Here is a 27,015-nt window from a genome sequence, read left to right as displayed (position 1 = left end):
GAGCGGTGACCATGTTTGGAAATATCCCAGAGCAGCGTTTCACGTTGAGGGAAACAACCAAACATGATGAATGAATCTGTCACGTTTAAAAATCAACAGCAAATCACTCAACGACTGTTTCGATGCAAAAACTTTATTGTCCGTTTGATGTTTTCTTTGACATTTTCACTCTTAATTCTAGAAAAGTGGAGTCAGGACCCGTTCCTTTGATACCATACTGAGACCGGTGCCCGAGAGCGGCTTCATCTACACATTCGGACTGTGATCACATGACTGTTTGCAGCTTAGATATAGTAGTGCAGAACTCTTGACCATAACAGTTTGGGCCAAGGGAATATTGAGACAGCAACTGATATTTAACACTGCAGAAGGATATGGTTTGTTTCTATGTGTGCAGTGATCCATCATCAAGTATTGTACAGGAGGGTGCGGGCTGACCTAGACTAACATGCTTACTCTACTATCGCCTCATGCACCGCAAAGTGTGTCATCTAGGAAACAGCAAATAGTGCATTAAATGTTGTCGTCGTCCCTTTTGAGCTATTCGTTATGTGAGCGCGCGCGTGTTTGCGCAAGTGTGTAAACCTTTACAAATTTTTCACATATTTTCATCCACATTCTAATAAACGACACAGTGTTCTGAAACAAAGTAAAACACAGAAACGGAGAGCATCAACGACGGGTGAGCGATACGTTAGAGTTATACAAAAACCAAAACAACTAAAAGCTTCAAAGACGAGGGGGAAAGGTCTCGTCAGGATGACGTCAACGAGGGAAATATGATGATGAACTAACTGCCAGCTAACCAAAGTGTTGGCTAAATCTCACATTTCACCGGGTGGTGTTTTTCTCACGATGAATCCCTTCACAACGGCAAAATGAAAAACATTTAAACACTCTGAAATGTCTGGATTTGAACAGTTTTTGTTTGAACTGAAAGTGAGCGTCCTCCTGCAGGAGAAAAAGGAGGAGATGCAGCTTTGTTGTCTTTATTGCTTGGTGGTAGTTGTTGATTTCCAGTTGCACTACGATAATACTGACATGCTAAGATGGAGCTGCAGAAGGAGAGGATGGAGTGGTGGGCGTATGCGTGGTTGGAGAACCAGTTTAGGGTTCAAAGTTCGTGTTTAAATCCAGTGACGGTTTAGATGTCACGTACATTCCCCTTCTTCATTGTCCTACATTCTGTTGTTTTAATTCAGTCCATTTCTGTCCGTTTTTGGCCGCCATTTCTTGGCTCGTCCGCCACGTTTCACGTCTGCCTGCTTCTGTGTTCACATTCAGCAGAGGCGTTTGGAACTCATGGCGGGAATGAGACGGAAAAACATCAGCAGACATCGAAAAGCTTCATGCGAAGCGGAGACGGGAGCTCCCTGATCCGAGGAGAGGAGTCAGCCTGTTTTTTTTTTAGTTCTGCTAAGGTAAGGTAGTCCGGTGTGAGCTGACTTTTATTTAGTGTCCGACCACTCATTCAACAAACAGTTTACAACAGAGAAGAAGAAGAAACACATTAGTAATAAATCCGATTGCCGATCACAGTAGCCCCTGACTGTTTGGCTGGTAATAGAGGAGAGGAGAGGGGAGGGGAGGAGCAGCATGTGTTTTTCTAGAGAAAGTGTCACAATACAAAGCTCTCATTGGTTAGACCTACAGGTAATAAATAATAACGCAGCAACAGGTAAGACAAAAAAAAAAACACTTCTGTGAGATAAAAGTGCACAGACGACAGACAGGTGACGCCGCTCTGATCCTCTTCCCTCCTCCTTCCACTCGAGAGGAGTTTCAGCGCCAGCAGAGACAATCCAGGAAGTGTTCACACTGATGGAGGAGGGGGCGGGGTTAAGGTTTGGGTGGGGGTGTTTCCCTGTTCAGTGAGGACAGTATCCAGCGATGCAGCACTATGGCAGGGTAAGAAGAGCTGACTCTGGACAAAGAAGTCTGTACGTTTTTCGTGTGTGTGTGCAGGTTTTTTTTGAGTGTGTTACACAATGAGTGGTCCGCGGCGGGGATGTTTAGGACTCTGGCCGTCCCGGTTCTCCGCCCCCTGCTCCTCCAGGTTGATGTTGCTGGTGGAGGTGTGGTGGGGACGAGGCTCCAAAACAGGCCTGTAGCCCCCGAGGTACATCAGACCTGGATGGGAGGAAAAGACAGCCAGAAAGAGAAGTGGATAATTTTGATAAATTGTCACCCATGTCGCGTATTTTTTGTAAACTTGGAACATGACTTGTTGGTGAGACCTGACGATCTTAATCTGGGAGGATTGTCTCTGTAACCTCCTTCCTAATCACCTTGTGCAGGTTCTGAAACATCTCAAGCTATGACTGGTCAATTTTTCAACGTGTTCACACGGCAAGAAAGTCAACGATGGTGGTTCTGTAAAAGCTGCTACAGGGATTTTTTCCGCTCGTTCTTCGGGGCAGGTCCTCCTCCAGCACAAGAGAAACTTTGAGGGATGTGATATTCTGCAATCGGTCGAGTCTTAGATATGGAGTTTTTGTCGATTTAGCCATACATCTTTTCTCTTCTCTGACTCTGTACATGTGTTAAATGTTCTCTAAAGAAAAATCTTCTTCGCCTGCTTTCTTTTAACTGACAGACATGCTTCTCTCTCTCTCTCTCGAGCCTTTGCCAGAGAAAATGTAAACAATGGGTCTTTGGGTAAATCACTTTCTCTTAATAAACCCCTGTTAACAGCAGTAACGGGCATTAAAATATCTGTACAGAAATAATCGATCTTCTAGCTGATGGTGCGTTTTGCTTTAAGTGGCATTGAAATTAAATCGAGACATATTCATAAACTGCTAAATATTATTAGTTCTCCCTGGTAGAAGGCGGACACAGTGAAACATTTTAAACGTACCCAAATGTTTATAAACTTAAATCTGTTCAGTGAAGAAAAGAACCTTTTTGGATTATCTCGACTTATTTATCACGAGGTAACGACGCGGCACCACCGCCACGTCAGATGGTCATAACTCGTATCCCCAGAGTTGAAAAGACGTAACTGAACTCATTAGTGTGCGCAATGGCAGCATGGCATGTCCTGGTCTGTAATGTCGCAGTGACCAGCCTTTTGTTTTGTTTGGTCGCTGGAAAATTAACCCGGTATGACAAACGTTGTCATCTCGAGATAACGAGAAAAATAAGTCGAGATCTCGAAAAAAACGACCAGAAATGTGTCGTTATCACGGGAAAGCAGAGTAAATAAAATGGCTGGATGCATGTCCGCCGAGGGCTTCCGTAGTTTTGGACTTTCAGATCAGCAACTTAGACAATCTAGGTGAAGATAATCGATCAATCATAACCAGCTTTGTCCCTTTTGCTTGACTTGATCTGCTGCGAAGGTCTACTGCACACTTTGTTTTATGTGTTGTTAAAGGAATCGAAATATAACATCCCACATCGCTGTAATTTGACCCATGATAACTCAACATTGCGCAGGCATTCACCACAGTAACTGTGACTTGTGGTGACACTGCTGTCCTTGTCTGTAGTTAAGGTCATTTAAGTTACAGCCAACATGTTCCTGCCTCCAAGTGCACGACGGGAAATACAGACAGGAATAAATTCTACTTTCAGGGAATAAAATTAATTATTGATGGTTTCAGGTCTCGACCACAGAGAACATGAATAATAAATAATAACAACACAGAAAGCTACTTCACCTCAACTACTTTAAATTATAAGAGAATATGATGAGCGGTAGGATGTGAGCTGTGAATGAACAAAGTAAATACTGCACACGTTGTTCAGATTTTATCGCTGTATTATTTTGTATTTTGGGGGAAACAAGTTGAGATATAATCTAAAATAAAACAGGAAGTCAACAAAAGAAGGTGTTTGTTATGGTGCATAAAAAGAAAGGACAAATAATATACGACCCCAGTGTCTGATCTAGCATCTAGCCATAACTCCATACCTATTCCTCAATGTGCACTGGGCACGACTCCTCATCTGTCCATCCGAAAGAAGGCGAAAGAAGGAAAAGAGACAAGGAAGGAAGAGAGAGAGGTCGGAAAGGAAGGAAGGATAATGTCCAGGAAAAGACAGCAGAAGATGTGAAGAATGACGGGGGAGAAAAAAGGAGAGAAACAGAGAGATAACAGAACACTTTTACGACACAGAAAGAGAAAACATGTCACACCATTCACCATAAGAGACCAGATGAGGGGATGAAGGTTAATCAGGGGGAGGAGGCTGAGAGCCACGAGAATGATGCAGAGCTAAAGGCTCAAAATGACTCAAATGTCTCTTTGTGACACAAATTAAACAACCAAAACGTGAATTTAAAGTTGATTCGGAAGAAAATCAACACATTTAGCTCTCATCACAGTAACCCACACGGTGTAAGGAGGCAGGGAGGAGAAAGAGGAGGAGGAGGGAAGATGGAGGGTGTGAGAATGACTTGCAGATGTTTGGCAAAGCGGCTCGGAGCTGGCAGACGCTGAACATGAACTCCAACTCTGGGATGGACCCGACTCCTCGTCACTCTCTCTCTTTCTCACAATCGGACACAAACAGAAATACAGCATGCAGACGTCAGACACAAGATAAGAAGCACACTCAAACACACACCAGGGCTTCAGCTAAAAGGGGGAAGGAGGGAGAGAGTGCACGGCTAACAAGTACTGAAAAAGCAATGAAGCACCACGACACCAAAGGGGAGGGATGAAGAGAAGAAGGAAGGCTCCAGATCTTCATGCTGGGAAAGATACTATAAAACCTCTCTGGTCGCTAAATCTGCCAAAATAAAAAAGTTTTTGTTTCTGTCTAGCTTTAAGTTACATTAGCATGTTAGCATGGCAAGCTAATGTGTCAGAAACTCTTCTGATTTAAACCTCATGCACTCGTTCTCCCCCTTATCTTCCTCACGCTTCCTCTCCTCCTGCATCCCCCCCGCCCTCCCCCTCCTCACTCTCATGCCCAGTCCTCAGCTGTCATTGGTCCATGTTCGAGGGGTTGCCACTCACCGGCGAATCGGCTGTCGGAAGCCTGCTCATTATCCAACCCCAAAGAGGGCGTGTCACAGAGGGCGACGCCCTGATTGTTATTGGCCAACTCTGGACACCTGCTCCGCCCACCTGCAAGCGAGGGCAAAGGTCAAACAAGAGCAGCCAGGCACAGCAGGGGGGGAGTGGGGCAGGCGGGTGAGGGGGGGAGGTAGGGAGGGTGTAAGAGGTGGAGGGGTGAGGTGGGCCATGCTGGAACGGCATTCAGGAAAGTAAATGATCAAATATTTCTGCCTGTTTTGGTGACAAACATTTTCTGATCCTCTTCAGCAGACTATTTTTTAAACGTGCTCCTTCTGTGTGGACTGATTTTAACAGATAAAATGCTCAAATGTTTCACATATGTTGAGAAATATATGGAGCTCAGCTGTTCTTAAAGTGGAGGGCGCAGGGCGAGCATGTAAAGCCGACAGAATCTGCCTCATGAAGGAACACTAAAGAAATAATTAAGTGTGCTCTGATGCCTGCCAGGCTGCCTTGGCACACAGACAGAACAACATGTACAAAACTGAAAGACTGTTTACAGGGAAGAAGAGGACGCTCAGTGAGCGAACATGTCGGCCTATTTTTAGAGCCCTGTAGTGCCCTCCAAATACACACAGAGGAGATTTGTCGAAAACTTCTTATCTGAACATGATTTAATCGATGATAAAATGACCTCGGTGATAATATGTTATGACTTATAAAGCTGTATTAATACAACAAAACGTTGCCTTACAGTTTGATTTGTTGAACGGTCACTTTGTTGTCTCTGGTTGTGCTGTGTGAGTCACTGTAAGAAAGAAACAATGACTGCTGTATGTCAATATATGATTTCTTACTTTGACTCGTGAGGTATTTAATTTACTTAATTATTGTTGTCTTTTACATAATTGCCTTTGTTTTTACGAAAAAAGCATCATTACACAGTTATTACACCTTTATGATAATAACGATAATAATCAAAACTGGGGTTTTAATTTATGTTTTCCACATTTTTATTTGCAGCACACTGCGCATTAATTATTTGCACAAAAGTTGCGCTTTTGTATTTCTATAAAATTCAGTTTAGCTTAGCATTATATATTGTAGAGGTGTAGTTTGTTCATTAGCGGTATTTGCGCTAGCTTCGGTTGCCCACCGTGTTCATTTTCTCGGGACGAGCAGCCGTCTGACAGCTCAATCAGAGCACATGAAACACATTTACATTTTGAGTCTTTATGAAACATAAAACCACCTGACTTGTTTAATTCACCTGAGAGCTGCTCTGTTCTCTCAGTTAAAACTTAACAGTGTTTGCTGAAACATTAGCATCACACACTGCTGCTAATTATCTTCTGATTTGGTGTCTATTTCTCGTGTATTAGGTTAGCTGAAAGATAATTGTTCTGCCTTTTCCAGCATGGCCGATAACAGAAACTGACTTGTTTCATATGTGCATGTGCCTCATGCCAGCAGCAAGCCTGTGTGTGTGTGTGCGTGTGTGTGCTTATTAGCGAGGAGAAACTGGCAGAGATGGCTGGATGATTGGCAGCTCAGCACAGAGACACAGACAGGGCACATACAGAAGCTGTCTGGCAGCGCCGGTGCAGATGCACACACATGTTGCGTGCAAACATACATCCTGCAGTGCGTGCGTGTGCACATTCACAGTCTGTCAGGCAGCACAGGTCCGCTCGTCTCCTAAAGGACTGAAAGGTCATTCAGTAACTCACAAGGTACTCAGAGATCGTTTCAGTCTGGCCCGAGGTGTCAGAACACACACAAACACACACGCACACACACAAAACCAACAGAGAGACTAATTTACATAAACATGTTTCAAACTGGTATCTAATGAAGGTGACCTTGTTGTTTGCGCTTCAAGCCCTGCTGGTCATTGACTCACACACACTCCACTCACCACAACACTTTTTAGCACTCCATTACCTTACACACACACACACACACACACACACACACACACACACACACACACAAATGGAGCATGAAAAGCTTTCACTTCATGATGCAGCAGCTAAAAAAAGGTAAAGTGCAGAGCTTTATGAGCAAACACACGTTAATGACCTCATACAAACACAAGCTCACATCCACATGTACACACACACACATACTAATATAAAAGGTGCAGATCATGCAAATGCAAGGCAGTGGCCTGGTGTGCAGCAGAACCTCATCGTATCGACACAGGATGCTTGTACGTGCTCATTTCCTGTCGTGAATGAAAGGATGCTCCCATCGATTGGAATCAGTCAATATTTATTGCCAATTACCGGGTATTAAATTCTCTTATAAGGAAACACTGACTGTAAAGTATAATAGGGAAGGCATGCAAATAAAAGTCATTCAAAGACACTTCAGGTGCTGGATCCTCTAAAACAAGAGCACAGACTGAAGGAAAAGCTCGGCGCAGGAGCTGAAGGTGAGGGTTGTTGTTCCTCAGCTAAAGGTGGAGAAATGTTCCCCCTAAGAAGTCCTACATTCTCTCATTCACGTTTTGTGTAGTTGGCTTGCAAACCCAATTACTATTACTAAGTTATTCGTTTATTAAAAAAATCGAATGTTCATGCGACTATTATCTCGTCTTAAAATATATTTTTTCCATTCTTTTAACCGCCGCCTTGTTGTAATGCGGCACTACCGCCAGACAAGCTGTCTGCTAACCGCCATTAAAGTCGAGCTGAAACGGCATTTCGAGAGTATCTAGCTTCCGTATCGTGACGTATTTCCGAGTGAAACAGGACGTGCAGGCGGGACATATCATTAGAGGGATTTGATTTGATCGTTGAGAAGTGGGCGTAGACAGACGTTCTCCACAGCGCAGTAGCTAGCTAACTGACCGAGCGTTCTTGGTGCTCTGAGGCTAAATGTCGCAGATTGATTGGTTGAAATTGTTTGGTGCTAACTTACGTAAGCACGCGTGATATTTTGTTTTACCGGAAGAAAAAATGATCAGATTTTGATATAAGAATACGAAGAAATAGATGTTCTGTATTTTTTTTGGTCCATATTGTCAAATAGATGCACAATATTACCGGGGCTGTGATCTAAAAGGATTAAAATGACATTTTTTATTTCACCTCGACTTTAAATAACAAAAGAAGAAGAAAGCATTAATGCCGGGTGAGAGTAAAACAGGTGTGACGCTGTGAGATTCGGAAAATGCAGAGACTTCTGAAGCAGTCAAAGCGTTCTTTCGAAAAAATAAAGGAAAATGATAAACTAGCAAAACTAGCATATCATAAGTCTACAACTATGCACAGCCAAAATGTAAATGGGTCTCTCTCTCCTTTGCGTGTACTGCTGGGGGGGGGGGTCTTCGAATAATGATATGTTTGCTTGAAATGCCCATCCCGAGTTACTAATGACCCTACATACAGGAATCATCTGGTACAGTCCCCGTGGCTAACCCGTAGCTAGCTGCTAATGGTGAGTAAATACTTTCACACCGTAGACGAGATGTTCAGGCAACTTTGAAGGCGCTGAACTGAGTAAAGAAAGTACCTTGTAGTAGAGTGTTTGCAGCCGAAACACGTTGTAAAATCAATATTATTATTTTGTTGGTGAAGTTAGGGAACAACGAAATCCTTCATTTAGAGCCGTGTTTTAGGCCAATGAGTTATGAAGGTTTTTGCCCTTGTGGCTAGTTTTTGGTCTCCACCACCTCCTGACGTATATCTGTCTCTTTAACTGCTAAATGTGTCACCGTGTTCTCTTGCCTGTTGCTAAGTGTGTCTGCCTGCTACTTGGTGGTGAGCAGGTGGCGTACAGTTGGTTTTAAGCTCTTTCTCTGATTCAGCTGACTGCTGCAGCCAAAACCAAATCAGAAAAGTTTTGGGCGGAACAGCTCAACAGTGTTTAAGCTCTCTAAAGCTCTGTAAAGCCGGGGGGGGAAGCTGCAGATTCGGGCGATTAATCTCTGTGATTAAGTGACCCCTTTTACATCGTGTCATTGTTTTCAAACTGTCATTTTTATTTATGGATGAGGCTTTGAAAAGGAAAAGTGCCTGTTGTTCTAGAAATACTGGACTTGGGCAGCATCTTTGGCCTGCTTGAGTTGCTGTTGTAGCATGCTATGAGATAATGGAGCAGCGGAGAACTATTATTATTATTATTTTTGGATATTACAGATTTAATATGATCCTATTGTTAGAATCAAACTTCAGCTGCCAGTTCCTGCGACATCCAGTCGAGTTTGGAAAAAGAAGTCTCAGTCCTAACTGTGAAGTAGATGGAGGTTCTAGTGCACACACTGTATGAGAAGTTATTCACTGAATGTTGTGGTGTTTTCAGCCAACATGCATTTTGAAAGGGACTGCCCCATCTAGAGGACAATATCTGACATGTGATCCCTTTATTTTGAAAGGGTTGTCCTGCTCAGCCACAGGGATTTACTGACCGCTGTGATTTATAAGATCAACTGCTGAGTCTGTTATTTAGTTTGTATGAAGGGTGTTTGTCACATGGCCTAAGAGCAACAAATGCAAAGGGGGGGGGGTCAGGGGTCAAAGGTGAGGGATGGTCCTCATAGTTACCTTTCCCATTAGATGGGGACGAGCAGTCTTCCTCAGTGACATCGTTTCCCTGAAGGAAGCAGGAAAAAAAGATTCTGTAAGACATTAAATGCAACAATCACACCCTGCTCAGCAAACATGAGCGTGTTCCAGTCACCTCTGAGTCCTGCTCCTCCACAGCCAGCGAGTAGTTTTGTTCCTTTGGCTCCTGGGAAAACTCCTAAACGAAGGAGAGAGTCGCATTAGGAGACGACAAGTTTTAAACAAATTTCAAGCCAGTTTCTCCTCCTCCCATCCCGGGATTCCTCACCCCGTCCTGCTGCGACGGTCCTCGGCTCTCCATGGGGGCGTCCTGGTTCTCCTCGGCCTCCGCGTCTCCCCCGTCGTCCCCCCCGGGCTCGCCCTCCGCCCCGGCCAGGTAGGACCCTGACATGGAGGACATGGTGTCAATGCTGATGTGGGAGTGCTGCGAGTGGGACGAGGCCATCGACATCACTGACTGGACCAGGCTGCTGCTCACTGGGTCTGGCAGACAGACGGAGACACACATCACGGTCGGGCTCGGGTCGGGGGATGATTTATTCTTTCTTTCAGGTTGATATTTTTACCATTTATTCTTAGGAGGAATCAGCAAAGAAATAATGTCATGATTTACAATCTATTGTTAATATTAAAGGTGTATTTCAGCATTATGGGACATACACTAACTCACTTCCTTTTTGATGGATATAAAACTGTGTTCTAAGTATTGAGCTAGAAACTGGAGGTTGATTGGTATAAAGGCAGGCAGGGGAAAACCCTGGGTCTGTCTCTAAAGCCAACTAATTATCATGTTTTACCTTATTTCTTTAATCTCTGAATAAACACAAATGTTATGTCAACAATTTGTGGTTTTCGGTTGGTTGCATGCTGTAATTATTTCTCAGCTAACAGCAGCTGAATGGAGACATCTGACTGTCAGGTTTGTTTACATTGCGCCTGAACAGAAGCCTGTATATATACCCACACAACGCTTGGGGACGCTACGCACACGTATTAGGCAGATGGATGCATTTTTACATTTCTGCGTATGTACAACTTAAACAACCAAGATATGCTGTGTTTGTAAGTTAGTTTAAAGGTGTATTTTTTTTACATTAAAGTGGTAATCTCGAAGATCTCAGTTTTGTTCTCTTTGGCGGCACCTATGGCGATAAACGGTAATTGCCGGAGCACACTTCCCAGATATCCAGACAGTGTTTCATGTGTGACGTCCACGGTTGGCTCCGGTTGTAACTCTTGATTTTCCTCGCTGACGGTCACTTTCCTTTTTAGACTGTTTGCTTCATCTGAGCGTCGAGTTTGTTTCTTTTCTTTGGATTTCTCTGGCAGACCGATTGGGCGCCGCTTGTGATTTTTTCCGCTAAAGTCGCCACAGACACCCAGTCTGTAATACTTCAAAAGCAAAGGCTTTCTTCAGTGGGCCATAGGCTCACCATTGTGTTACTCATTCAGCGATAGATAGTGTCTTAACAGACATTTATTTAAATGAAAATCTTCGAGATCATCACTTTAAACAAAGCTGGGCTAGCTGTTTGCTACTGCTCCCAGTCTCTATGCTAAGCTAAGCTAAGCTAATCGCCTCCTGACAGCTAATCCAGACTTAACTCACAAATGACAGTTACAAGAAGAATATTGAAGCTCTGAGTATCAATTTTTATGACTGAATTTATTCCAGTCCTTAGTCAGCAGCTCGGATGGGAAACCCAGCTACAGAAGGATTAGCTTTTTAGAAGAAGACAAACATGTTTGAAGTTATTATTTCATCCAGCCTTTCATCCCAGCTGGAATAACAGTCCTCTCTTCCTGTTTTGGGTCGTGGAGCCATCCAGCAGATTTCCCACAAAATCTGATCCAGTGGCACCAACGAAAACCGCTGATGTGGTTCAAGCTTTTGATTTATTCATGCTAAAAGGCTCCATGCAGCACTTTGAGCTCTTCGCTTTCAGCTTTCTTGCTAAGTTTTAGAGAAAGTGAAAACCCCTGTGAGGATGTTTTTTCTACCATCATATTTATTTAATAAGAAACTCAAGCAGAAAGAAACAAGCAGCGTGTAGGCTGCAGTAATTAAAGTACGATAAGTAGACTGTAAAATTGTAGCTTACACAACAAAAGGAAGCAAAATAACCGCTGAATGATGACAGAGATGAACACTGAAGTTGTTTCATTATATAACCTTAATAATATCTTCTTAAAGCATTTAAAGTGATCTTCAGAAATATTAACACAGTATGAGTTCATATGTTTCTTATTCTCTAAAGCCTCTTTTGCGGTGGAAGTCTTAACAATCATCGTGGCCGCTCGGTTCTGCATCTCTTCCAGTAAATCTCTCAGTAATTAGATCTGAAAGCTTGTTTCATAATGTCTGGCTGTGCACAAGTATTGAACAACAGGGATTTAAGTTGGGATTCTTGTTTAATTACTATCTACTCGGAGGGTGATTTTTTTGTTTTCATGGCCGGTACGACATAGAAAAATACAGATAAACACACAGCAACATACAGATGGAGGAAACACATAGCACTGTGTCAGTCAAAGGAAAACAGCCACATGCTACATTTGTTTCATGTCTGAAAGGGCCCATCTAAAGACGGGCACTGCAAATTAAAATGCTGCAGTGTGTGGCGTCGGTTTACATGCTTTGTACTCGTCTCTACAAGAAATTAAAGACCAGCTCCAGTCATGTTTTAAGACTTATAAAATGCACATTTCCAACCGCCCCCTCCATCACGAAAACAAAACACGTCTCTGCCATCGTTTAGTGGCAACGTTAGTAGTCACCGAAGTGGTTGCCATAGGTTACACATAATGATATGCATAGCGCCACCCCGTCCATTAACAGGATTGGCTCCTTAGGTTTGTGACGCCACAAACCTGCCAATCTGAAAACGTGTTGTTCAGCCTGTCCTTGGTACACTGCAGTTTAAAAGCAGACAGGCCCAGCCATGGAGATGACTGCTCATGTTGTCCCTGATATGTCTTGTAGCACATGAAGAACACCACATGGAGATGTTTACAAGGTTAAACACTTGCTTTTCACTGGAGGGGGTCTTTAATTAAACGTTTAGATTTAAAAGCAAATCTGTGATGTTGATGGAGGCGAAGCTCTGCTCCCGTGAGCTGTGGCCTGGTTGTAATATTTGTATTCTTTCTGCTAGTCTGAGGGCATTACATTAACAATTTTGACTTGTTAAGATTTAATTATCAATTCAAATAAACTAAGATTCCTTTCATTTCTTCAGATCAGCATTTAAAATTGCCATCAAATGTATGACGTAAGGTTCATAAATGAAAGAGGAGATAATACATCAAGAGCATCTACTATGTACAATTTGAAGCTAGAAGAAATAAGTGTACAAATACATTATTCCTGTAGGAAATTAAAGTGTCACAACTGAATTTTTGTGTTTGTCATTTTAAGTTTTGTTCTGTGTGTGTTTGGACTTGCAGTAAAGACATGTCTGCATTTTAAGCCTGTCCTAAATACTAGGACGTATGGAGGATGTGTGTGTGTGTGTGTACCTTCAGGGGAGGTGATGGTGGAGGAGAGCGGGGTCCCGGTGCAGGATGAATGGTCGATTGCTCCGGACGAGGACAGAGTCAGGTTCTCGCTGTCCGGAGTCACCCCGTTCTGTAAAACAAGAGCAGCGATAAGAGAGGAGCTCACAACACCACAGGATCCACCCAGAAACAAAATGTGTTCATCCATGACTTCATAATAAACTAGAATGTATTTTCAGACACACACACACCTCCTGCTGGTCCACAGCGAGCTTGTGTCGACAGGCCTCCGATTCACTGCACGACTTCTCGTCCTCCTCCTCGGGAAGCACAGAGGAATTCTGGGAAAGTGACCTGAAATGAAGGACGGAAATTTAGAAACAAAAGAAGAAGAATTAAAATAAACGTATAATTGAAGCAGGATTTTGTTATAATGAGGCAAATTGTAAAACGAATGTATATTTGAGTAAGTTCTAATTCAGTTCTAATTTACTCTTTTTTCTGTTTCCTTTTTAAGTGACTGAATTTACTAGTTTGTTTCCAGGCAACAGTGATTATTTTTTTAAATACATTGCTTTGTTTTTACAATAAGTTTGCAGAGACATCAGTTAAAAAAAACATTATTTGAAACAGGTAAAAACCCGTCCGTCCATCTGATTATTTTTCGATAAGAGTAAATAAACCCAAAAATAACTTAAAGTATTTTTATTGACACATTTGAACTCGGATGTGACAGATTTCTACGAAAACAAACAAACATTATCTGTCACCTATTTGATAGGCAGACTCACTTTGAACCACTCTTCTTGAGCTTGAGTCCCTGACTGGAGTTGGAGTGATCTAGAGGGGAGAGGGAGCGGGCCGGAGCCGGGTGAGGCTCACTGCTGTACGGGGGCAGCGTTCCAGAGACGTGGCTGGGACCGGAGTGCAGAGGAGGAGGAACCACCGAGGAGGTGTTGAGGGGTCCGTTCAGCGCCTCCAGGAGAGACACGACCTCGTAGCCTGGAGGGATGTGCTCTGACGCCTGCAAGGAGGAGAGGAAACGGGGAGTATGAGCCTACTGGGGCTGTGATGATCATTGTTTAAAACGTATCCTGTTTGTCCGTCTCACCGAGTGCTCCTCTGAGTCAGAGGTCTGTGACGTGATGACGGGGTTAAAGCTGGTGGGTGATAAAGGACTGAGTTTCTTCCTCATGGCTCGAATCTGCAGCAGAGCTCTGAATGCTGAAAGAAAGAAGAGTTTCAAATTAAATATATAATCCTTAAGATTTCATTTAAATAAAGGTCTGTTAAGTTAAGCCGAATGAGGTAACACAATGGTGATTGAGCCTATGGCCCACTGATGAAAGCCTTTGCATTTGCAGTATTACAGACTGGGTGTCTGTGGCGACTTTCACGGAAAAAAATCACAAACGTCTAAAAAGGAAAGCGACTGTCAGCGAGGAAAATCAAGAGTTACAACCGGAGCCAACCGTGGACGTCACACATGCAGCACTGTCTGGATATCTGGGAAGTGTGCTCCTGTAATTACCGTTTATCGCCACAGGTGCCGCCAAAGAGAACGAAACTGAGATCTTCGAGATTATCACTTTAAATTTTGCATCATCACTTTTATTTTGCTATAAATGAACATTATAAGTGCATTGCAAGTGAAGTTAAATAAATGACAGGCTGCCTGGAAGTATGTTACACAGGTCTGAAGATAAATAGAGTACAATAAATGAAGAAACTGCACTTTTGACACTGCAGGAGGAAGGCCACATTAGTTAAAGGAAAATATCTGTGACTGACAGAGATTGGGCCATGATATTTAAGTGTGGAATAAGTAATTAAAAGTCAGGACAACTGATCAGGAACCAACTGCAGGAACCAGAAATAAAAACAGGCTGTTGTATTGCTGTTTCCGTCTCGTTTAACGAAGCTGAACTCTCCCTCACTGCTTCTGTTACAGCAAAACAAAAGCTGAATATTTTACATCTGCTTTTCCCAGATGTTCTTCAGCTGCAGTGATTAGTCAGCTGTGATAAATCCTTTGCAGTGGCTATTGTTTAGATGTGCCATATGTTCCATAAGAAGGATTTAAAATACATAGTGCGTGAAACCAAATGTACAATTATCATCTGTGCAAGAGGCCTTTTAGGAAATAAAGATAAAAACTGCTGGATTCAGCCTAAAGACTCGTTCTTTAAAAGTCTGAACTTGTCTGAACTTGTCTGACTTGATGAGGAGCTAATTTGGGGCTCAACACCTTTTATTTTTCTGTGTCTGACATTTTAAAGGAAGGAATAAAAGTGCTGGAAGTCCTTGGGTGGCATTATTTTCACCAATTAAAACCACTTTTCGAACAGAGGGTGTTTTATTTTGCTGAGAAATGATTCATGTTTGAGGGGAACTCACGCAGTCTGCAGATGGGGCAGCAGTTGGCCTGGTAGCGCAGCGTGTCTGCGCAGGCGTTGCAGAGACACAGGTGTCTGCACGGCAGGATGAGTGTGTCTCGCACATCCGACAAACACACCACACACTCGGCACTGTTGTCGCTGATCTCATCGTCAGCAACCTGGAGATAAAAGCCATTTGAACCATTTGAACGTTCAGACGAAGGAGAACTTTCAAGTCCTGGAGTGGAGCTCCAGACAGACAGTTACACTGATTTATTTTACCACACTGCCTCTTCACGTGTGACGCACTAAAAGAGGAGCAGACAGAAATAAAACCCCTCTCATGTTCTCTGATGTTTACCTTTGATTCTTGGCTGTTGTATTTGTTCTCTATCCCATAGATCTCCTGCAGAAGATAACTCACTCCATCCACCTGGGAAAAGGAACGTAGTGAAGATTAAAAGGCAGCAGGTCTCGTGGGCCAGGTGTGATGTTCCAAGCTTTGGTGCATCTTTGTCTTACAAAAGCATAAAACGATGTTACACAAAAGGAGGAAGGAAGAGAGAAGAAGGTGAACTCACCACTTGTTTCTGCTTCAGAGGCTTCACACAGTAGCTCCCGTCCATGTGCTGCCAAAGAAAGCAACAGTTATTTATGATTTACAATGAATGAATTCCATCGTACTTTCGATTCATGCACACACACCACTATTGTATTATTCTCTACTACAACGCTTCTGATGTTCCTATGTTTCAGGTTTAAGCTCAGAGAGCAGCTTTCCCCTCCCTCCATCCTGCTGCATTCATTAAAGTAAAGAGGGATTTGACTCCTCACTAATAAGCAACAAGAAGCACTGATGTTTTTTTACAGGTAGGAAGAGAACAAAGGGCGTTCAAACAGAGGAGGGTGGAGGGCGAGATGTAAGGCAATGATACCGTGGGAGGTGAAACGGAAAGCCAGGATTGTGGAAATGGCAGGAAGTTAATTATTGTAGTTTGCCTGGTGATTTGGCTGCTTGTCAACACAGTCAGCGGTTTGAGAGGCAGTAGCTGTGACAAACAGCTCAGGCAAAGGTATTTTTAGCACCTGTTTGATTCGACTGAGAGCAAATATCTCGCAGACAGGCGTGACACATGTTTTCTTGAAATGCAAAGTGAGTCACACTTTCCAAGGGGATCATTATCACTGATATCCATCATGAAAAACATCTATAAATCATCTCTTCACAGAGTAAATGGAGCTCTGTATTACTGCAGAATTGAAAATCTTCAGGTTTTAAAGTTTTCCTTGGTATCAAAGTAATCCAGTGATATATTTTTGTACTTTAATTAGTGCATTGTAAACAGGAACTGCTCGTTGCTAATTCGACACAGTTTAAAGGGACAGTTCGCCGATTTTCAACCTCAGTCTTATCATGCTATTATGGGGAGCTAATGTCTTTATGGTAGAAACAAAATGCAATCCGCTTCTCCAGTGGGCCCTGGAAAACATCCGCCAGACTACGTGAAACGCGTCATCTAACGGAGGCCAGGGAGCTCGCTAAACTACTCTTCCTCAATCTAGGACGCCCGCCTCCGATGTCATGTCTCATTCAAAATTGTCAGGTTTGAAATGTAGACAGCAGACCTGAAGATTTTTGAGCGGCCACCGGTATGTTCTCGCCGTATTTCGGATTCTGTACCGTATTTCACTCCAGCGTCTCTCGCTGGGCCGTTCCTTTCAGAGGGAGGGGCGCAATGCATGCTGGGTGTTGTAGGAATGTAGAAAGGGGCGAAACCACGAGCAGTTTGTACAAATTTCTCCACTGCTATGGCGACAGTTTCATATATTATGGATTCTATCGATTACAGAGAACACCAGCTTTCACTGACAGTGGCTTTTTCCAGAGGCGAACTGCTCCTTTAAATGTTGTATATTAGCCAAGAAGAAAATGTCCACTTATAAACGGGGGGTGAAGCTTTACCCAAAGTGTAGCTCACTAAATCCACAGCAACATAATACTTTCCTATACCTCTGAAACATAGCGTGCAATTTCTTTATAAAAAAAACAAAGAATATATGAACACAAGTTACAAAATCACCTTGATTCTAATAAAAAAAGCTTCTTTCTTACCTTTTCAAAGGTAGCCAGCAGTATGTGAGAGTGTCCCAAATGTTCTGCAAGGTAAAAAAGACAGACGACATGCCCTTGCTTTAAATTCTGCGGCTCCGCTTTCATATCTGACAATCAGTGTGATAAAAACACAGTAACTCACCTTCCCCTTCGTCCACAACCGCCTGCACCACCATGGGGAAAATCTCTTTGTCCATATCAAACAGCAGCTGAGGAGAAAACAAGGCAGTGAGGAGGGAAACAGAATTTATCTATTAACAGTCTCACACAGGTTTTTCAGTCGACACACGCAATCTGCCTACCTCTTCGTCGGCCCACTCGCTGAGGTTGACGGTGTGTGAGGGCAGACAGAACTGCTGGCACACTCCCCTCTTGAAGTGCACCGTCTCAGACTGCAGAGAGCTGTCCTGGGGAAGGTAACTGCAGGAAACACACACAGAAACACTCAATCAGTGCACACAACAGCTCACACTACATGACTCATCTGTCTTTCTTTCCAATTAACGTTGCAGCTCGATGTGTGGCTGATTCAGTTGTTTAATAGAGCTGCATTTTAATTTAAGGGTAACTTTAAGACATTTAGGATTTATTGCACTGAAACTGTTTAATTCTACTCACACTGGCACTCCATTGTGAAACTCCTCAATGGCCTGGTAGTAGATGGTTATGGCCACCTGTGTGTCAGCGTCGAAGGTGAACTCGATGTTGTAGCAGGCCCTGTTCTTCCCAGCCGCCTCGTCGCCTGGCAGCTTTAGGTCCTCGCTGCACCTGCGGGTGGCGGGGGGAGGGGAAGGAGGGGAGAGAGCGTTTGAGTCATGGAGAGCATGCATTTAAAAAACAGGAAATCTTCTGGCTTTAAGTATCAAAACTCGTACAGCAATTACATAAAACAGGTGCATTAATTTATGAATAAAAAGCATTTAATGAACAGATCTATTCTTGAGATTGTTTCTGTTTATTTCTTGTATACATAGCATGATTTTTTGTGTACGTGAAAGTCCCGTTTGCAGGGTTTAACATTTACATTTTTTACTTTTGGGGCTTTTATTTTGTAATTGGATGCTATATTGTGACAAGAAAAAAACATGCATGATTAGACTCTATCCCCTTAATTATCTGCTGTGACTTTTTCCCTCAAAATAGCCCAGTGGACACAAACTTAGACAACAATGGTGTAATGAGAGGTTACGTGTGTTTAGGTGGATAGAAGTGCGTACCGTACGAGCCGCAGCGTGTCCTTGCGGATGTTTATAAGGCTTCGTAGCGTCTTTACTGGTTCCTGAGGTGGAGGGGCTGCGTACGGGAACTGAAAACACAAAGAAATTACACATACATGAAAATAAAATACACGTTATGAGACTAAAGAGTAGTAGCATTTATCCTCTGTCAGCCGCTCCGACATTCCTCTCTTCACCGCAGGGAATTCAGGGTTATACCGTGGCCGCCGCTGCTCCCGGTTTAACCTTTACCCACAAGTGTTTCGATTGGTCAGCAGCACAAGATGCGTGCTGACAAGTGCTGATCCAGAGAGAAAAAAAACTGCTCAGATTGTGTCTTTCCAGGGACAGGGCTGACATTTCAGACAGTGTTTGGCACTTTTCTGCACACAGGGGCCACAGGAGTGTAAAATAGTCCAGGGTCAAACAGTCGTTATTTAAAGCTGGTTTAAAGGAATAGATGGGCGAAGTTTAAGACTGATAACAGATAAGGATGTCGTCTTTTTCACTGTTTTCTTTCATATAAATCATTAAAAACCTAGACTAAAAATATTGACAGATAACCTTTAACTTGACCCAGTCTGTGGCCTCTTTCTCAGCACTCTTTTGTTGTGTGTTTAAAGCCAGAAGTTGCTGACTGAGTGTAAAGGGAGAGTCGAGATGGTTTGAGGATCACCGGAGGAGAAACACGCAGGATGTGGTCAGATACCTCCACACTACAACCCCTCATCTGTTCGAGTGTGTGTCTGTGTGTGCGTATGAGGGTGTTTGAGTGGTTGTGAATGGCACCATATTCAATGCTATTTCACATCTGGGCTCGGCAGGAGTCACGCCTGTAAACTACACAAACAAACACACGCGCTGAAAAGAACCATTCATTAGAAAACTCGCAGGCAACACTGTAGGTCTCATTCACCGTATTCACACAGCAGCCATCTTCCTCTGACATCACACTAATGGTTTTATCTCAAATTGTTCTACTGTGTTCCAGTTTTAAAAAACGTATAAACATAGGGGGGGGGGAAACATTTCACAGCCTCCCTGATCAGCAGCAACTGAAAATACAATGGAGAGTGAAAATCTGGAGGGACGTCAGGCCACATTTAACAGAAGAAAATATATTTCATAACCGTTTAGCTAATGTGAGGCAAAAGCTAACTTTAGCATTCAGGCAATTCCTAGCTAACATTACAGTCTGAAAGTGTTACACTATACGATAGATAAGGCGTAAATTCATACCTTGTTAGCTAGCTGACGGTAATGTTTGAAGGAACTGGTTGAACGCCAATATTAGCTTTTCTTACCTAGCCAACAGTTGCTAATTAGTTATCTAATATGATGTCTGTAATTAAAATATGGCCATTAACTCAAGACTTGAAGTAGCCTTGTGTTACCATCCTTTTTTGTCAGTTAAAAGAAGAGCTAAAGACTCTTTCTTGTAGTTTGTAAGATGTGAAAGGAAAGCCATTTTGAATTACCTAAATACATATAACCTGGTTGATGTAACATAAAGTTAGCATTAGCAACATTTATGTTAGCATCATTAATTCATATGAAACAGTTTCATATGTGTTCTGGAATTACACTGAAAACATTCATACTACTTTTAAATATATAATATAAAGAAATTAAAGCTCCTGTGAGGACTTTTTCACTGGTTATGAAACAGACTGAAATTAATTCTGATTACTCTTTATGAGCTACAAAAGCAAACCAGACCATCAGCGAAAAGATAAATTATTTCTATGTAGTTATTTTTAAAGCCTGAAACCCGACAGGGGGGTAAGTGTCAGACGAAGCGATTAACTGAACGCTGCCTTTGTTTACATTTTCCAGGGCAGAAATGTAAAGTGAGTGATACATATGACTGTTAAAGAAAGCAGGATGCGATTTTTTAAGCATGTACAGGACAAAATCAGCAGATAAGAGGTACGGCTTTGTCCACAGGGGGCGCCAAAATCAACACTCAAAACCGAAAGTTCCTCACAGGCGCTTTAAAAAAATATTTCACGTCCCTTTTTGACTCATTCCAGCTAACAGTAACAGTTACTTTATTTACAGACACAAACAGCCCGATAATGTTAGCATAAATTTAGATGTATTACAGTAGTTTTTCACAACTTGCTGATTAAAATGCAGATGCTAGTGAAAAAGAAAAAAAAATTCTACCTCACTTATGGCATTTTTTAACACAGAATTTTGAACGCTGTTACCATCTCTTCCTGAGGAAAACAAAGTGACATTAACTGTAAAAGCAGGCCTTTTTGCTTGTATATTTTTGTGGCAGACACACACTTCTTCTAAACATACACTTCTCTATTTAGTCCTCTATACATAGAAAGGATTAGCTAATTTCTTTTAATCCATGATAATCCCTCCTCTATTTGTAGAGACATTTCAATCGAGAAAATATCAAACTCATCGTGATGCTGCAGGGGAAGTCAGAGGATCACAAAGGATTCGTGAGGCCATGAATATCTAAAATATGTCATACAATCTTTTTGTTGTTCAGACATTTCCCTCCATAGAGCCACACTGCTAGCATGACTAACAATCCATTTTGCATTTTCATGTGCTCATGCAGGGTTTTCTGAAAAGCTCTAAATATAGCCTCATCCATTATCATATTTGTCGAGCGGTGGCAGGAGACCGAGAACACAACAACTGCGGTTGGTTTTATGATTCCACGGCACCATCTGCTCAGAAACCACACACATTATATAATGCTGGTAAAGCTTCAGTCACACGTGCAAGGATGAAAAAAAAAAAACATGCCATCACCAGCTGAATTCTCTGCCCACAGGAGGATTATAATCACCCACATAATCGGGAGAAAAACTGCACTCCTAATTTTAGCCCCAGTCTAGACAGAAACAGTACAAATACACTAAAAGGACGGAGCAAAGTCTCTCCATATAAGCTTCACTTGGACAAATACTTCAACTCACTCCAAGTGTTCCCTCTTTCCTCTCTGGACTTGGAGCTCATTTTAGCTCTCATTAGTTTGACCTTCGGGTTCATGGTTAGGTTGAACGAGCCCTCAGGAAGGACGTCAGTTATCAGCCACTCTGTGAGGAGAGCCAGCAGACTGTCGTTTCACTTTGAATTAGTCCGACGCTGAAATAAATTTCAATCAGTCACAGCCTGAGAGCCTGTTAATTGCTACCTCAGGAGTCACGGCTGCTGAAATGTATCGGCTTCTGTTTAATGGAGAAGAGACAGATATACCTTTGATGGTGGAACGAGGGGGTGACTAATGGATTATTAGTCAATGGAAACAAATTGCTTTGACAATCCGTCAAGGAAAAAATGTGGATTGTGATATACCACAGTAAATTAAACATCTTTGATTTTGGTTGGTTGGTGAAGTAAAACAAGATAATTTGAAGAGTCGTTTTGAGCCCTTTGATCGACTTTTTTTTTTTTTTTTACAATTTTGATGATGAAATTATTAAGTAAAAAAAAACATGGAACTTAGTTTCAAGCTAAAGAAAGATTCGAAATGGAGTGAATGGAGTTTGAAAAAGTGTCTCTTTTCCAGATTAAAAAATGAGAATAATGATGTAAAAATGATCATTCCCTTTAATATCGCAAATCGCAATTTAAGTCAAAATAATCACAATTAGATATTTTTTCTAAATTGTTCCGCCGTAATTGAAAGTATAAGTATACATTAGGGTCTTGCAGTTTTCAAGCTGTTTGTTTATTTCAGACTAGAACATGAACAAGACGTCTTCCTCGAGAGAGATCACTCGATGAGAAAGATCGTTTGATGTAATGAAAAGCTCCAGAACCAACAGAGATTTTAAGGAATTGCTTGCCAATTGTTTTTTGTCTCCATCTATCAGAGTTGGGTTTAAAGTCTGAAAAATGCCTGCAATTGTTGCAGATATTCTCTGTGTCTCTGGAGCGCAGCAAAGCACAGCAGCAAAACCTGCTCAGCAGAACTACAGCCTATTTCAGCTCTGATGTCAAGTCTCTGCCTTTGACTGTGTTGCAAACTACAAAAATACAAAACAAATAATGACACCCTGTAAGTGCAGAGGATGTTGCTGAGGATATTTTACAGTGTGCAGTTTGCTGGCTCCGATATTAAGCCGTATAAATTTGTGCCAAAGTATACGGCCAAACAAATGCAGTGAAGCGAGGCCGATGCTTTGACTCTGTGCCAAAATGCATCCTGGTACATGTCGGCACGTATGTTCAGCTAGCACAGAACTCTGCTTTCACAGTCAGTAAAGCATGCACTGAGGAATTTATTGCTTCAGTAGCTGACATTTACAATCCACGCCTATTGGACATCAACATAAAACATCATTTCCTTTAAACATTGAATACAGCTGTAAGCGTGTGAGAATACCCACCGCCACGGGTCTGGTCCCCAGGAAGTTAAGGTCAGTGTTTTCCCCGAACAGGTAACCCTCCGGATGGGTGGAGTCAAACTTCTCTCCCCCCATGATGAAATGGCTGGCGAAGTAGCTCCCTGCACATAAGAGAGAGGAAATTTTATGAGACAAACTCAAAATACATCACATCATCAGAGAGTATAAAAACTATAGTAGTGAAAAACACCTTAGTGGTTGTGCTACAGTAGCTGTGAAGAGTTTGTAAACATATTTTCAATTTCCTTGCATTCAATAGTTGTACGTATATTCTCTGCGAAAATCACGTTTTCGGATTATTTCATCATTAGTCTTTTGTATGTTTTGCAAAGTACATTGTTAATTTGCTCTCAAAAGGTATCAAGATATATCTTAACCTGTTAGAAATTAATGCGACAGTATCTTCAATCTCTGCACTATTTTATCAAGAGTATGACACTTACTTCTAGTACATATTTGAACAAATGTATCTACCTCTTAACTCCTAAAACTCTCCTGTCATTTTCATTTTGTTTAAGTATAAGAAAAGAGAAACAAAAATTAAATACAGTCATATTTTTTAGCTTGTTTTAGTGGATCTGAATAAATGCAAACTTATAATAAGATAATTTGATTTTGGGACCTCAGACGCACCAAAAGCTTCAGGTTTTTTGCAGTTATTTTTACCCATCTGGTACATCACTGGCATAAAACATTAATATTTCCCTTTAAATATTTCAACCACTTATATCGCACCGTCATCCACAGATTCCTCCAGTCACTGCATCAGTGAAATACACTCAAACTGCTTCCTTTCAGACATAATAAGCAATGACTTGCATGGATTTTAACCTCAAATCATCAAGTACAAGTGGCAGGTAAGACTAGCAATGACAGGAAAAAGGGTAGTGTTGTCTTTTTTTATATTTGAAGGAGACAAACAAAGCCATGAAAAGGAATGATTCTGACTGAAGTCGGGTTGTTTTGGGCTGCAGCTGGTCCACCTGTTTACCAAGAGTTTGCTTTGATGACAGCAAGACTAAAAAGACATTGTGCCTTTTAATCACAGGGTGAGGTGATATTTTAAGACAGTAATGGTGGTTTGGAGTCTTTAAATACAAGCTGGGAGGACATATAGTCTGGCATCGCTGATCTGAATCCGGCTTCTTTACTGGAGAGGAGGAAGGGTTTGGATGCTCTGATCTCAAGCTGAAGCTAAAAATCTTTAACAAGACAAATTATGAGCTAAAAATATAAATGGGAAAAAGTGTGGACTCTTTCTCTCTCCCCATCACATTATTTACAGTAGAGGAACTGGGCTGAGGCTTTGTCACCAGATCCCAGAAACAGGAACTAGGGCTGACAGATCGGTTTCACCAGCAGCCATCGCCACCACCTTCCTCCCCTCCCACCACCACCTCTCCTTCAGGCAGGACTGTTATATCACAAATTCATACAACCTGCGACTAATTCAGCTAAACTGGGGTGAGAGAGGCACTAATGGCTGCCACAGGTCAACTGTTTTTCCCTTCCTTCCATCCTTCAGCACATAATATCACCATAAATCTAAGACATTATTATGATATCAAAATATAGCCCAACACATCACGTTTAAGTGTGATATAATTCAGTTCAAGGTCTCATTTTGTGACAGATTTAAATTGACTTCATGTCTTTGCCTACAACAGAACAGAAAAGCAATACCAGTATATCTTCACAATGACATTTTTTGGACTGTTATATTGGATTATAGCTAAGCCTTGGATGGGAGCTGAACTCAGAGCTGCAATCAGAAAACGTTGCATACAGGGACAAAAAAACAAGAGTGATTGAAGACACACAGGTCAGTTCGAGGTCCAATGGGGCGTTCAAGGGCTGGATAAAGACGGAGAAAGATTTGATATCATCTGAAGATACTGAAAACACTGCATTAAATGTAGTACCAACATGAAACTTTACGGCATTTATAAAAAATAAAGAAAAATGCATCCGAGTTTATTTATGTATTACGATGGTTATGAATTCCATTAAATCACTGATCAAATAATAGGACAAGAAGACTGACAGTTTAGCAAGTATAAGGCATACTAGAAACATAGTTAGTAAAAAAAATGTGGTCATTCTAAGCAAAAAATTCACGGCTTCTGTGGTGTTTAAAAATATACAATATATGATTATGTTATGTTTTGGAACTGTTGGTCAGATAAAACAAACCTACCGATCTAACATTGAGCTCTGTACAATTGTGGGGGATATTTAAGGTTTTTTAGTTTCATCACATAGTATTGAAAATCAATTAAAAACATAATCACATTCGATACGTGGGAAACAGACCTATTTTAATTGTGATAACTTCTCTTTATCTTTCTGCTAAATGGTCAATTCATCTTCAGTTAAATTACACAACAATGTAAAAAATCTTGGAAAACCTTCTGTCCCATTTCTCTCTGCCTCTCAAGATGTTTTGCTTATCTCTGTTTATATCACTATGCATTTAAAATCTTGATATTTGCGCTCTTGGTTAAAAAAAGCACTTTGCACAGCAAATGTACCACTGGTTACAGCCCTGTTTTAAATTTAAAAAAACATATATTTACAAGGAACACACCAAAAATGAAATGTCTCCCTTCTGCTGATGGTTGTTTGTTTGTTATATTTGAGATCCATCATGACTTATCTATTTTACAGACAGACAGATGCAGGTCCAAGTCCCAGCAGACAGATGCTCATAGATGCACCAGGGTAAGACAGTCCCTGTAATGTCTCAGTGATAAAAATATAAAGTAATTGTAGTCAGTGTGTGTCAGTGTCCCTTCATGGACGTAACATTGATTTAGCGCCAGAAACACATCAAATGTTAGATACAAACATAAAGTATAATTAAGTTTGAAGGAGCAGAGGCATTTGTCCTCTCTCTCCACAGGTAGCTACTCTTGGTTGAAGGCTAAGATGCCCTGCAGGCCTGTCAGCCACAAGGTAAGATGGTGATGATGGTGATGTGTTGGCTACTTTCCATAAATCACAAAATAAATCATCCACAGTAACTGATACCCGTCCCCTGCCTGACCTGTTGTCCGGTGACTTACCAGATTTCGGTGGATAACGGTACACCGAATTGGACGGAATGTCCACTTCTTCCACGCCTATGTTTTGTCTGCTCGTTAAAGCTCCCATTTCCAGTCAAATAAAGACTACACGGGTTAACGGGCATAACACTGAAAAGGGTTCGCTTTGTTTACGGCGTGTCCTTTATTCCCGGTCATTTAATCCAGTTCGTGCTGCCCTGACCATTTTCTGCCGGGTCCGAACCCCAGCGTTGAATGTGACCGTCCCGGGGATTAGTAGTTGTTCTCTGGCTGCTTATCCCTCCCTGGTGAACGGTGCAGCTCGATTTGAGGCAGAAAACAGCCGTTGTAGTCCCTTTAATAACGGACAAGCGGTCTCATATGATGCACCGCAATCGCACAATCGAGCAAAGCGGAGATTTACACCGTGTCCAGCTTGCCTTACTTCACTGTGGCACAAAACAGCGAGGGACTCGTCGACATCTCCTGGTCCCGCTAGATGTTGATCATAAACCTCCGGTGCTTTTCGTTGCTGGATCCTGTCAAAGAGGTCTGTGGCTCCACATGACGTCAGTCAGGCTCAAATCCGGGCCGTGGTTTTTGCGCAGTCCTCCTCTCTCCAGCAGCAGCTAGTGCCGACCCGCTTTGTAACGTGACCTTCCTACGCCAAATGTGCGAGTGGCGTTGACTGCAGTGCAGGGAGGACGGCTCTGTATAGTAGAAACAACACTATCCCCGGAACATGTAAGAAAAAGATCCACTATTTAAGTCTTACAACAGAAAAGCCTTTCTTTATCATGTTACTGAAGCATTTTTCGCAACAAGTAGGGTCCCGTGAA

The 27,015-nt window shown here is 42.0% G+C and overlaps 1 protein-coding gene across 4 annotated transcripts; it reads right to left on the bottom strand.

Moving 5' to 3' along the window:
* Window positions 1–117: 117 nt before the first annotated feature.
* Window positions 118–26,806, bottom strand: rnf157 (ring finger protein 157). 4 transcript variants are annotated; one of them, XM_069664275.1, is made up of 20 exons: window positions 26,198–26,806; window positions 23,115–23,233; window positions 18,751–18,839; window positions 18,152–18,301; window positions 17,836–17,953; window positions 17,676–17,742; window positions 17,534–17,577; window positions 16,002–16,049; window positions 15,782–15,853; window positions 15,440–15,599; window positions 14,154–14,266; window positions 13,834–14,066; window positions 13,294–13,396; window positions 13,064–13,172; window positions 9,813–10,027; window positions 9,660–9,722; window positions 9,524–9,572; window positions 4,971–5,081; window positions 3,920–3,954; window positions 2,057–2,130 (listed from the first exon to the last, which is right to left on the bottom strand). In XM_069664275.1, the coding sequence occupies exons 1-19, from the start codon at window positions 26,283–26,285 to the stop codon at window positions 3,920–3,922; spliced, it is 1,986 nt and encodes a 661-aa protein (XP_069520376.1). In that variant the 5' UTR covers window positions 26,286–26,806; the 3' UTR covers window positions 2,057–2,130. The 4 variants fall into 4 exon arrangements, with proteins under 4 accessions (XP_069520374.1, XP_069520375.1, XP_069520376.1 ...); XM_069664273.1 differs by lacking the exon at window positions 3,920–3,954 and having other exon boundaries at window positions 118–2,130; XM_069664274.1 differs by lacking the exons at window positions 3,920–3,954; window positions 4,971–5,081 and having other exon boundaries at window positions 118–2,130.
* Window positions 26,807–27,015: the final 209 nt, after the last annotated feature.

The sequence above is a fragment of the Semicossyphus pulcher genome, unplaced genomic scaffold (genome assembly GCF_022749685.1).
Source record: "Semicossyphus pulcher isolate SPU_LCO1_2020_fin unplaced genomic scaffold, fSemPul1.0.p SCAF_16, whole genome shotgun sequence".
Taxonomy (NCBI): domain Eukaryota; kingdom Metazoa; phylum Chordata; class Actinopteri; order Labriformes; family Labridae; genus Semicossyphus; species Semicossyphus pulcher.
Note: the sequence above shows the minus strand (reverse complement) of the source record. Positions and strands in the feature narration are given on the sequence as shown.

Bases quoted from the DNA above. Each gene is read 5' to 3' on its own strand.
- rnf157 (XM_069664273.1), bottom strand. From the start codon at position 26,285: ATGGGAGCTTTAACGAGCAGACAAAACATAGGCGTGGAAGAAGTGGAC. The intron at 17,743-17,835 runs GTAGGCAGATTG...TTTTCTCCTCAG, and splicing joins GCGAGTGGGCCGACGAAGAG to CTGCTGTTTGATATGGACAA. The intron at 9,723-9,812 runs GTGAGGAATCCC...TCCTTCGTTTAG, and splicing joins GACCGTCGCAGCAGGACGGG to GAGTTTTCCCAGGAGCCAAA.